The following is a 13,302-nucleotide window of genomic DNA, read 5'->3' as shown; positions in this document are numbered from 1 at the left end:
CAGTTTGAGTAGGATTCACTTGCCCTCTCGCTCACTGGGAAAAGCTTGTCGGGTTTGGGCTGAAAAGTCTTCTGGCTCCCGGCTTCTTTTGGTCCCCGCCTCGGGGTTTGGGTCTCACCCGGACCGAACCGACCGGACCGGACCGGACCGGACCGGACGCCTGCTGATGTAGAACCGTGAAGATAAAAAAGTAAATAAACGAACGAAACGAACGACCCTTCCGCCGCAGCGACCCCAGACCACCGACTCGTTCGAAGCGAACGGGCCGTCCGCGGACCCGGCGCCGCCGGTCAGCTGTCGCGCCCGGACCCGCGAGGCTCCCAGACCCGGACCCTCCTCGCACTTTGCGGACGCGCTGCGGCCCCGGACTGGTGGGGGAACCGGTTCATATAAACCCTGCGGCGGTGACAGGAGGAGGCTGAGTCTTGAGAAAGTTTTCCGCGGGGTTTGGAGATCTGTTTCCAGGGGTTCGCGGAACCGGACTTGGCGGAACCGGACTCGGAGAAGAGACGCACTTACACGTTGTGGAGTTTTAACTCGGACAAGAACGTTCCACACGTTCATCCATTATCACGTCGCTTCTGCCCAAACTCTTGACAGTTGGAACTTTTGGATCTGGTCCTTGGGACATGGCCGAGGGAGACTTCTACACCATGGGGAGCAGACAGAGGATTCCCCGGGACCCGTTCGGGGAGTCCCCGTTCAGGGACCAGTCCCCGTTCCGGGACCAGCTCTCGTCCCGCTTCATGGAGGACGAGTTCGGGATGTCCCCCTTCCCGGACGACCTGGCCCTGGACTGGCCCGGGTGGGCCCGGCCGGGCCGGCTCGGGGCCCGCCTCGGCCCCGCGCCGTTCAGCAGCGCCTTACGCACGGGTTTCCCCCCGCGCGGCCCGGCGGGGGGCCCCGCGGTGTACACCAGCCGGTACGGCGAGCCGTCCCGGAGCCCGCCCACCACCGGCGGGGAGCCCTGGAAGGTGTGCGTCAACGTGCACAGCTTCACCCCCGAGGAGCTGCACGTCAAGACCCGCGAGGGCTTCGTGGAGGTGTCAGGTGAGGCCGCGCATGCGCACCCGACCACGCAGGCCTGACGGTCAAACAGGGTGTCCAGTACAGCCCAGATGATTTGGGAGAAATACTTTGATATTTTTATATTTTTCGCTATAATAGTCACGTTTAGTTATTATCCAAGGTTAATTGAAATGTGATCAATATTTTACACATATTTCTATGTATTTTTAGAGTTAATTATATTAAATTTCCAGAAATTAAATATAATAAACTATATATATATATATATATATATATATAAGTAACCCCAAGATTAATTAAGTGTTATCTTATCTTATTTTATATGTGCAATTAGTATGAGTAATAGCTACAGCTGAATCAATTGCAGTTTAGTTGAGGTCTCTCATCAGAGGCCTCAGTCAATCTCGTCAATCTCGTCCCCAAAATGAAAGAAAATTCCTAAAAAAATAACACTTTTGTTGTCATAGTAGAATAGCGTGTGGAGACAAAACAAATGTCATTTGCTTGATTCCAACTACATTAACCAAAAGAGCATCTCAGTGTTCAGGGTATCACACAAAGTAATGGGACCCGTGACCTAAAAGATGAGTTCAGCACCTCAACCCTAAAACCGCACGCTGGTGTCTACGGAATAATCCCAATTTAAATCACACGGGGTCAAATAAAGGCTTCCTAAACAAACGATCCAGAGGCGATGGGTCTCCGCGGCGTCGGGGGTCAGGGGTTCGGACCGCGGAAAAAAAAAAGACCTTTAACCACGGGAAGCAGACCCTCCGCTTTTTAAAATGCTTTTACAGCGAGTAGATTCCACGTGAGCCCCCCAGGGAAGGTGGAATGTGGCGTCCGTGTCATGACTTGCAGACTGGCAGGCGGACCTTCAAGCTTAGGCACCTGTTCCGGATTCTCAGAGCAGCATGCGCCCGCCCAGCGGGGCCGGATTTAGAACCCAAGGCAGGGCCCGTGACAACAGTCTCTGTTTACAATAAGACGAGCGCCGCGCAGCCCCCGAAAAACTCCGGGCGGAGCCGGAACGTTCTGGAAAAGGCGTCCGGCCGGTTAACCCCCCCCCCCCCCACCGGGGGGACGCTGGCCCCCACCCAGCTCTCCCGCTAACGATTTAATGTCCCGGCCCCCGGCGCTGAATGAGGACGGACGGTAAAGCAGCGTTTAAAGGGACTATCTAGAGCTGACACTTCAAAAGATAGACGAATGCCAGGGATGCCCGGGGTCGAGGGGAGGGGCGGGTGGCGGGGCGGGGGCTCCAGCGCTGGGCTTTTTTTAAACACGTTGTTGGTATGCCAGTTGGGTCATTCAATCAGCCGCCTGCCTCGGCGACTCGACCCCCTTCTAAAAGTGTGTTTCGGAGTAACTCAAAGTGTTTGCGGCGCTGCGGGTGTCGGCGGAGCGTCGGCGAGCGCCGCGGGAACCAGCGCCCGCGCCTTCCCCCTTGAGATGGAGGCAAACAACAGTGAAAAGATTCACTTCCCAAGTGTCAAAACAATCACTCCGACCCAGCAACTCGCACGGCGAGGAGGGAAAACTTTTGATGGACGTCGCCGTCGTGTGTTGTATTATCGATTACAAGAGGCCGCCTGACGCTCCAGCGTTACATCCAGCATCAGGAATGTGACATCGCCGTCACGAGGGAGCGGGAAAACAGGGAGGGGTGCTCTCTCTCTCTCTCTCTCTCTCTCTCTCTCTCTCTCTCTCTCTCTCGCTCTCTCTCTACCCCCTCTCTCTCTGTCTCTCTCAGTCTGTCTCTCTCTCTCTCTCTCTCTCTCTCTCTCTCTCTCTCTCTCTCTCTCGCTCTCTCTCTACCCCCTCTCTCTCTGTCTCTCTCAGTCTGTCTCTCTCTCTCTCTCTCTCTCTCTCTCAGTCTGTCTCTCTCTCTCTCTCTCTCTGGGCAAATCTTTAAAGTTCATGCGAGCTGATCAGGGGACTCCTTTTACTTCTTAAGTCACTCTGACGGTCACGGCTTCAGCGGCCATGCGGCCTTGACGCTCTCTCAGGACATCGGAGCGGCGGCAGCGTCACCGTGGGAGTATTGGGTCGCACATAGTGCCGGTGGAGGGGTGGGAGGTCCGGCAGGGGGTGGGGGGGTGTGAGGGGGGGGGGGGGGGGGGGGGGGTTGAGGTGGGGCCGCGCTGTGCTGCCGGCGGTGCTGACATTTAGCAGTCCCAGAGCAGCTGCTAGCAAAGCCAGAGCAGCACAACAGCCATAAACAGAACTTGGACGGCGAGGCCTGTTTCTTGGGGGCTTTCCAGCTCGACATGTCCGCCCCGGTTTGGTTCAACACAAGTGTGTGTGTGTGTGTGTGTGTGTGTGTGTGTGTGTGTGTGTGTGTGTGTGTGTGTGTGTGTGTGTGTGTGTGTGTGTGTGTGTGTGTGTGTGTGTCTGCGTGTGTCTGCGTGTGTGTGCGTGTGTGTGCGTGTGCATGTGTGTGTTTCTGCCGGGGAATAGAATCCCTCTTGGAAGTGTCGGTGAGGAGCGGATAGCTGTTTCATCGTGTTCATTTCACTTTAAGCACGCGTGTGTGACTCACCGCTGCGTCCAGAGAGCGAAGCGTCACTTTTTTTTAACTTTAGAAACACTGACGAATGAAATGTGAGTTTGGGAATCATCAACAGCTTGTTATTTCCGTCCACAGTAACGTGCGATGAGTAGATTGAGAAATGTCTCCACCACCAGCGTTTCCGTTATCCGGTAACTGCCGGATTTTTTCAACCGGGAAAAATCAGTTGAAGTCCAACATTTTTAAATCTCTCTGGTCATAATGTCCGGTGAAAGTAATTCCCTCTCAGCGCAATTTGAATTAGTGAGGGCGATAAAACGATAACGATAATTATCAACCTATTTTTTTCCCCCGATGTCAAAATAAATTAGACTCGATCATTTCGATGAAAAATTCCGCAGATCTGTTCATTCCCACATTCGGCAAGTTGCAACGGTAAACCTCTGACCAATCACGTTTGTCGATAGAGAACTGAGCCCCGCCCCCTCCCCCGTGGACAGGTTGTGCTGGTTAACACAGTAAAATATTATAAATCGACATGCCTTGATCATGTCATTCTCTATATAACCTGCTTAACAATTGTTTTCAAGCTCAATAAACACGATTAATATTTGACCGGAACCTCTCCCGTTTGTCTGGGAAAGTCTTCCAGGGCACGTTGAGCGGCACCAATCTGTTCTGACGGGAACCCTGCTCCACGTAACCACGCTGTTAGTGTGACAATGAGACGGTTTCTCATCTTGATCGACCCTTTACGTGGCCGTCCCCGCAGGTTGGACCAAATTATTTGGGGACGTTTTTTCAGGAACCTTTTCAAATCAAATCTACTGCTGGTTTTACTGTTAAAGGCGTTCCCATCTTTTTCAAATGCATCGCCAAATACAAAATACGGCAAAACACAGAAGTACGTGTTACCGTCGTTGTCAGCGGGACCAGGAGCACATTGCAAGGTACATGTGGTTTCCCACCACACTGTTTGAATTTTCAAAAACCTGAATATCGAGACAATATTAAAAATCTAAAAATGCAAGGCGTCATCAGGAAATGTGTGTAACATGAAACGCGTGGGCTGACTAGTAAGTAAACCGATTAAAAACTCAAACAGACGGCGGTATGGTCCTTTTAAGGTGGCTCCGCTCAGTTCACTCAGTGCTGTTCTGTCTTCTCCAAACAGGGAAACACGAAGAGAAGCAGGAGGAAGGAGGCATCGTGACGAAAAACTTCACCAAGAAGATACAGTGAGTGTTTTCCAGAGGGTCTTTTCTACGGCTCTGAATGACACCCCAACACCTCCACCGTCTGTAGGACGAGCCTTAACCGTTCTACCCCACCTTGTTTTTAAGGCAGTTTTAATGGTGGTCAACGTTTGGGGTTGGAGGCTGTCCACCCACCTTTGGTAAATGAATTGGCAAAGAAAGATATTGAAGGGGTTCCCTGGAGGTTCCCTGGAGGGTCCCCGGGGGTTCCCTGGAGGGTCCCCGGGGGTGCCCTGAGGGTTCACTGGGGGCTCCCTGGGGGCTTCCCGGCCAAGGTTTGGGCCATCTGGGAGGGATCAAACTCTCCGATGACATCAAGCACTCCCACTGTGAGAGCGGCCAAATGGTCCTCTGTACTGGTGCTCAAGTGAACCGTAGTTTGAGAAACCTCCATCTGCTCTACCTCTACTTTACCTCCATTTACTCTCCCTCTACTTTGCCTCCATTTACTCTACCTCTACTTTACCTCAATTTACTTTACCTCTATGTTCCCTCCATCTACTCTACCTCTATTTTACCTTCATCTACTCCACCTCTACTTTACCCCCATCTACTCTACCTCTGCTTTACCTCCACCTCCTCTACTTCTACTTTACCTCCAATATTCTCTAACTGTACTTTACCTCCATCTACTCTATCTGTATTACAAGTGAACCGTAGTTTGAGAAACCTAAGTTCCACTAGCCGCCATAAAATTATTTCTGTGCAACTATTAGTGCAATTACATTAGGACCGATATCACTCAGAAAAGAAAATAAGGTGAGTGGGTTTGCTGTGGCACCGTGCGCGTTAAAATGAGTCCTTTTTAAACGGCAGCCAGCGCAGTGCGCCTGGAATCCAACGCCCTCAGAACCTGTTAAATCTGACATTCCCTCATGATGGACCGCTGCAATGAGCAAACGTGTCTCCTCAAACCGTCGAAACAGAGAGGGGTTGAGAGGAGCCGCGGGGGCCGTCAAGGCGCGACCTCCACCTCCATCCCACACCGTCTGCCATGGGACTTTTCCACAACCCGGCGTGCCACAGAACTTTCCACCCCCCCACCCCCCTCCCCCGCCGGCCGCCCCCCGCCCCAGTGTTTGGCCCGTTAATTGGACAGTGGAAAGACTTCAAACAGCGGTGCTAATCGCCGCTGCCGTCCGCGTCACTCTGGCCCCTTCATTTCCTGTTGCCTAATTAGCCGGCAGCGAGCAGCGCACCCTTCATATCACACCACGTTTAATTGGAAAGTCCTCCCATCAGCAAGGAAAAAAAACCTGGAGCAAGTAGCAGAGAGAGGGAGAGGGAGGGAGGGAGAGAGGGGGAGAGGGAGGGAGGGAGAGAGGGGCAGAGAGAGAGAGAGAGAGAGAGAGCGAGAGAGAGAGAGAGAGAGAGAGAGAGAGAGAGAGAGAGAGAGAGAGGATATGTGGAGGTAGAGTTGTGATGCACATATAAATAGCTGCCCTCAATACAAACATCCTTGAGCTTGAGAGAGAGACCGTATCCCTTCAAATAGTGCTTTTATTTTGAAATGCCAACGCTGGGCTTGTCATCCCTCCAGCTTTCGGGATTCATATTTATTTTCCTCTTCACTTCCTTGAGTGTCCATGTTGTCCTCAAAGAAGCAGAATCCCAAACAGAGAGAGCAGTTTAATTAGTAACCGAGCGGACAGCTCTGTCAGAGTCCGCCTGGTTTTGCAGAGGGCGGTTGGTTTCCGGGCTTAACCAATGGAACGCGGTCGTAGTTCTGCCAATAATTAAACATTTATTTTGGTGGTTGGAGTTAAAATTTAATTGTTCATGTTCTTCTGGTGAGAGACGTCATAATACCAGATACCTTGTGACTGTGTGTGTGTGTGTGTGTGTGTGTGTGTGTGTGTGTGTGTGTGTGTGTGTGTGTGTGTGTGTGTGTGTGTGTGTGTGTGTGTGTGTGTGTGTGTGTGTGTGTGTGCGTGCGTGAGTGAAAGATTGTGTGTGTCTGCCGGCACAGAGCAAGTGGTGGGTGGATATGGACGTGTACAACATGTTGCGTGTTCCACCATCTGCACACACACCCACACATACACACACACACACACACACACACACACACACACACAGACTTCCCCTGTCGCCCTCCGCCCCTAAGCCATGTTTCAGCATCATAAAGGGAAAAGTGTATTGGACAGTTTTTTGGCAGCTGCACAAAATCAATGTCTGAGATAAAATGTGTGCTCGCCGTGGATAAATAACACCCCCCCCCCACCCCCCACAGAACACCTCACCAGCAACCCCCCCCATCAACACCCACACCCACCCCCCCAACCACCCCCACCACCCCCGCCAGACAGATGAGCTTCCCCCTGGAGGAGAAACACATAATAAGCTGCCTGAGTGATTTGACTTTTTCAGGACGGGCCAACTTCCCTGTGCAGCTCATTGGCTCATTGAAGATGGATCCAGAGCACAGATGTGTGTGTGTGTGTGTGTGTGTGTGTGTGTGTGTGTGTGTGTGTGTGTGTGTGTGTGTGTGTGTGTGTGTGTGTGTGTGTGTGTGTTGTGTGTGTGTGTGTGTGTGTGTGCGTGTGTGCGTGTGTGCACGTGTGCGTGCACGTGTGTGTGCACGTGTATGTGTGTGTGTGTGTGTGTGCGCGCGTGCATGCATGTGTGTGAGGGATAGAGTTTTTAGAGGATATGTTTTGTGTGGAATAGCGAATTGTAGGATTTTAATCTTTTTTCAACTAACCGATATTGGTTTAGAGTTATTTTAAATTGCTCTAAAACTTCCCCTTTTCCACAACTTTTCAAGTCTCATTAAAGTCAGAAAGTGAGTCCCATCGCCTCGGTGCGGGACGACATGGACGCCCGCTGTCACTTTGTGAATTCCACATACTACGGAAACGTATGTTAAAGCGTCATGACGACTATTTAGACGGGCTTTCAAATAAAAAAAATAAAAACACCCAAAGGGGCGTCCACGTGGCCGTGGCGACAGCTGTGTCATCCACATAAACTCAAATTCCGACTTTTGCCCTTTTCCGAGTGGGAGGTCGAAGCTTCCAGCGTGAGGCTTCTCAAGGACGGCACGTAAACACGGAGATCACCTCAGACCTCAACGTACAGAGGCCGGGCATCAGTCGACCGCGTTTTGCACTTATTTGTCGGATGTGTGTCTCTCAGCTGTTCCTCCTTGTGTACCAGTGTACTACCTGTGTACTACAGTGTACTACCTGTGTACTACAGTGTACTATCTATCTATCTATCTATGTTGTACAATGTACTATCTGTGTACTACAGTGTACTATCTGTGTACTACCTGTGTACTACAGTGTACTATCTGTGTACTATCTATGTTGTACAATGTACTACAGTTTACTATCTGTGTACTACAGTGTACTATCTGTGTACTATCTGTGTACTACAGTGTACTATCTGTGTACTATGTTGTGCAAAGTTGTATATGTGTATTATCTGTGTACTACAGTGTACTATCTGTGTACTATCTATGTGCGACAGTGTTCTCTCTATGTACTACTGTGTACTACTGTGTACTGTATCTGAGTCTGTCCTCAAAGAATCTCTGTAAGTGCTGCTTGCTGAACACACACCCCTTCCCCTCCGCTCTGCGACCGCTGGTTCTCAGTGGAGTGAGAAGACGGTGGAGGCCCCTCTCTAATTAAAGGGAGGTGGAGGAGGAGGAGGAGGAGGAGGAGCAGGAGGAGCAGGAGGAGGAGGAGGAGGAGGAGGAGAAGAAGGAGGGAGGGAGGGTGAGAACATTCTGGGAGGACCTTTGCTACCTCCCCTTTTTTTTTTTTTATGTGCGCTCCCAAAGCCGCTTGGCAGTGCGGACAGAACCCTGAAATGCCCGTATTAGGCCTGTCTGACAAAGACCAGAGTGTGTGTGTGTGCGTGCGTACGTGCGTGCGTCTGTGCGTGCATGTGACATACATAAAGGGAGGCCGCTCTCAGTCAGTCTGGCAGAGTACTGTAAATAAACCCTGATTGTAAAATATTACTGTAATAATAACATTTCCTGTTTTGCACTTGAGCAGTGAATCTGTTCCATTATTTCACGGCAGGAAGGAGGATCATTGACAGCACTGGAGTGGATTGGTGCTCCGGTGACAAAGGAAAAAAAAGAAATAGTCAATGATCTTAATTCCTATGTGTAATAGGCACCAGCAGCTTGTGACATTGTCCTACTGTTTGTTACCTGTACAGGTGGCGGGGCTCCGCCCGCACCAGGGGTCGCCAGGTGGGGGAGGTTTGCCGGTGTCTGTGGGGTTTTCACGCCGGTCTGTCTCCGCAGGGGGGTCCCACTCGTTCTGAAGCTTTTCCACTTAGTGAATTATTTCTACTCCGCGTCCCTCTCTGTACCCCCGTTCCCTCAACCCCTTTCTAGCGCATCATTATTAGATATAATTTCTGGAAGCTAGATCATCTGGTTTCTTTCACGACTGAAATATGTTACTAATGATGCAGGGTTAGGTGCCCAATTATAGCAATCTGCCCAGGGAGAGTCTCACATATGCAACAGGAAGTGTCAAAACGAAGCGATCGGTGGAGGAAGGGAAGAAAAAAAAAATGAAAAAAGCCTGGAGACGAGCTGCTCCCAGGCTGCCAGACAGGCAGAGCTGATGAGGGCGCTATACGGGGATGGGAAATTTTAAGGTGTTAAAACACATTTTCAGACAGACGTTCCGAAGTAATTGGAATGAGAACCACCTCCCCCGCCATCCTCCGCTATTTCCACATCAGGAAATCCCACTGAGTTTTCACTCCATCGCCAAACTCCACAAGATTATTAATAATGGGGGGGGGTGGGGGGACAAAAAAAAACGCCATCAATTTTAAACCCATTTCCTGGCGCGCGCGCTGGTCTTTGTTGGTCCAGGGGAGATAAGGGTGGACGTTATCAAGCCAAAGAGAAAATACTCAGCCGCATTATCACTTCTAGTTCCCTGTGTGTGGCGCTAAATTTGCCGCGTTACGGCCCCGGAGGCCACGCTCCCGTACGGACGAGACGCCGCCGACAACATCCTGCCGCCGCCGTCTACGGAAACCCTAGCGCCAGCCGAAAAATGTCCCAGAGTTTGGCCCCCGACAGCCGACCCCTCCTTTTTTTTTTTTTTTTTTTTTTTCTATCTCGCAATTTAAAACAGAAACACACACACACACACACACACACACATCCCCTTTAAAGTGTGGTTTCACTTCATTTAGATAGTCCAAAGGTAACACTCAGCTGAGTATTACAAAAAACATTCTGTCAATGTCAAACCCAATGTTAATAAATAACTTGGCATCGAAAAAGTCAACATTCTGCAACGTGAATATTTAACGGTCTGGATCAGTTTTATAACTGAGTCAGTTTTTCAACAGACTCCCTGACTCTAAAGGTGGCAGTGAGACAGGCGGTGGTGTGTGGTTCTAAATGCTTATGCTTGGGTGTGGGGCCTACAGGGTTAGGGCGGGGCAGGTTAAGTTTGGTGTGATTCAGGTGGTGTTCAGCATCGGGTGGAGATGTGCAGACGAGTTGACTCTAAGTTCAGCGTCGAAGGAAAACTCAGGTGCTTTTTTAACCGAAACCCTATTTTGAACCGAATCCCCGAAAACTCTGGCTGTGCAAACCAGCGTTTCCGTTATCCGGTAACTGCCGGTTTTTAACCGGGAGAATCAGCCGAAGTCGGACATATTTAAATCTCCTATTTAAATAGAAATAGACTCGATCATTTCGATGAAAGATCCCGCAGATCTCTTCGTTCCTGTGCTCGCAAGTTGCAACGGAAAGCCAATCGGTTGGGACGATCCAAAGCTGACCTTTCACCTCTAACCAGTCACATTTGTCAATACAGAAATAAGCTCCGCCCCCTCCCCCGTGGACAGGTTGCGCTTGTAAACACGGAGCGGAGACGGAAAGACGATGCATCGTTGACACCACGGACACATCATCTATAATTTCGCGTTTTTTGGATATTTCAGTTCCGGCCCATGGCGAACGGTAAATATTCATTGTAAAATATGTAGACGAGACGAAACACCGCAAATGTTATTATTTATTTAACCCTACTTGCCAGATATCTTTTTATTTTGATTGAATCCAGATTTCATTCAAGTGAAATGTTAATTAAAGCGGACACGTGGACCGGCACCAATTTGTTATGAGGGAAACTCAAGGCACGTATGGCAGCTCGGTCAACGGTGCTCGGCTGAAGCTCTTCTCCAAAATGTCGACGTTTTGACTCCAAATGAGGGAAAAATATGGTTAAAAAATACTTAAGTTGTTGCTTTAAGTTGATACATTGACTGGATTGTAAGAGCCAGCTGACATGGGAGCATCCAAGTAAAGATTTACCAAACGGATCGACCTGAACGGACCCTGGACCAGGGGTGTGTTGTTGTCTTTCCTCTTTTCCTCCTGTCTTTCCTCTTTTCCTACTGCGTTTTATCTTTTCCTACTGTCTTTCCTCTTTTCCTACTCCGTTTACTCTTTTCCTCCTCCGTTTACTCTTTTCCTCCTCCGTTTACTCTCCTCGTCTCCTCCCCTTCCTCAGGATCCCCGTCGACGTGGATCCCCTGACGGTCTTCGCCTCGCTGTCCCCGGAGGGAGTCCTCATCATCGAGGCGCGGCAGACGCCCCCCTACCACCTCTTCAGCAACGAGGGCGCGGTTGAGGGGGGCGAGGCGCGGGAGGCGGAGGAGGCCAAGAGCCAGGACGCTCCCGTCGTGTAATGGCGACGCCCTCAGACACGTCGGGCGTTCCCAGAGTCCCTTGAAGGGAAATTCCACTGTGACCGTGTGACCGTATGAGACGCCAGCCGCTCAGCGTACAAAGCCAAGCGGGCGTACCCACTTCTATTGGAATATGGCAAACGATGCAGTTCCCCCTGAAGGACAGGACTGGCTTCTCAAATTTGGCGACATGCTATTCATTCTGTTCGAGTGCGGGATAGAGGCAAAAATGCTTTGAGGTATTTTATTCTCGAGAGAAACTTCAGGAGAAAACAATGGCATAAAGAAATAAAGAAAAAACGGTGTTTCTCTCGCACCTCTATCTCCCGACCAATTTGCTCTTCCGGACCTTAAAAATATTTTCCCCGATGAAGGTCCTGGCACCGAAACGCTGCTTTAATAAACATTCTGATTGCAGGTCAAGACACCGTGTGGGAGTCCCTCCACATAGTTAGCGAAAATGACGGTAAAGGTATCGACCAAATGCGAGTCGGGCTCCAGCCCGGCTGGCTGAGGAGAGAATGCACGGTAAAGGTGTCATTCGGTCAGAATGTCCATCTGCCCCCGCTCGGTTCGGAAAATAACTACAGGGAGCCAGAGCGCGCGTGTGTGTATCTCTCTGGGCTTCAGAGCTGGCTGGGAGCTCATTTTAACCTCCCGGAAAAGAATGTTTTCTCCTCACGGCGGAGAGTTCCAGAGTGGAATTTCCCTTCAGGCCAAGACGTCCTCTCAGCATGACGGCCCATCCTGAGCAGGCGAGGGCAGCCTTGATGTGGCATCTGTGGTTCTGGTCTTATTAGAGATGTATGGTGTTCATAAAGTGTAAGATATAGAAGGTACTACTTTGTTACTGTGTCCTATATGGATGTATCTGAGGAAGTAATATAAAAGCCATCGGGTAATTTTGACAGTATATTACACCCGTGGCGTCACTCATATCTCATATCTTACCATTCATAACCAATCTCTTGAGTTTCTGGTTTAGTATGTGCATGTACAAACCCAGATTGAGATATATAGCGTAGAAATGATGACAACCTGATTCTTAATTTACAACACTGAACCAACATCCCACACACATGGATGTTGCGTATCACAGCGTTTTATATTTTGAGATCCTTCGTATCATTGAATTCAATTTGAGAAATACAATTTGTTTATGTTTTGTGGATTGTTTATATCAGGAAGACCATTGTGCATTAATAATATAGTCTGCAGTCCCCAAAGACAATGTAAATATATTTCCAATCCGCCACGGTAATTAAAAACTCACCAGGATTTGCAGTATGATTTGGTTGTGTGTGAGCTGTTTTTGGGTTTTTTTCTATTTTGGCATGTAATAAAAAAAACAATAATGTGCGTTTTCTTGGGTCTATGTGGAATTACTTTTTTGGACAAAACCCGTCTCCTCCACAATGTCCTTTTTTTTTTTTTTTTTTTCCCCTCCTGTTGATGTCTTTGTATTGGTTGATGCAATAAACATCAGTCTCCCAGCGTGCCTTCACATCTGCGTCCTTTGTGTGAGGAGTGCACTTGGTGGCCGGGAGCCAGGGAAACGCTGCGCCAGTTGGCTCGCTGCATTGTACAGCAGAAGTAAACGGGTGGCAGATTAGCTGAGGCCCTGGCACCGGGTGAGATTGGCACTGGCCCTGGTGCGACCGCATGGGCCAAAATCATCAACAGAGGCAGCAAAGCCCCTGTTGTTGTAACAAAAAATAAAAAATCGCCTTTCCGTCGCCTGTTGTGCGATGTAAAGTAGTGTAATCTCCCTTGTGTACTGGAATCAAAGGGATGATGAATTCCAATCTGGAAAGT

At 49.8% G+C, this 13,302-nt stretch overlaps 1 protein-coding gene across 1 annotated transcript; it reads left to right on the top strand.

The window, feature by feature from the left end:
* The first annotated feature begins 336 nt into the window (after window positions 1-336).
* hspb8 (heat shock protein b8) lies at window positions 337-12,980 on the top strand. Its single transcript, XM_080003713.1, has 3 exons — window positions 337-1,050; window positions 4,716-4,779; window positions 11,310-12,980. Exons 1-3 carry the CDS (start codon window positions 630-632, stop codon window positions 11,485-11,487), a joined length of 663 nt encoding a protein of 220 aa, XP_079859839.1. The 5' UTR covers window positions 337-629; the 3' UTR covers window positions 11,488-12,980.
* The last annotated feature ends 322 nt before the right edge of the window (window positions 12,981-13,302 follow it).

This window comes from Zeus faber, assembly GCF_960531495.2.
Source record: "Zeus faber genome assembly, chromosome: 7".
Classification (NCBI taxonomy): domain Eukaryota; kingdom Metazoa; phylum Chordata; class Actinopteri; order Zeiformes; family Zeidae; genus Zeus; species Zeus faber.
The sequence above is the reverse complement of the archived record's forward strand: the minus strand, read 5'-3'. Positions and strand labels throughout refer to the sequence as shown.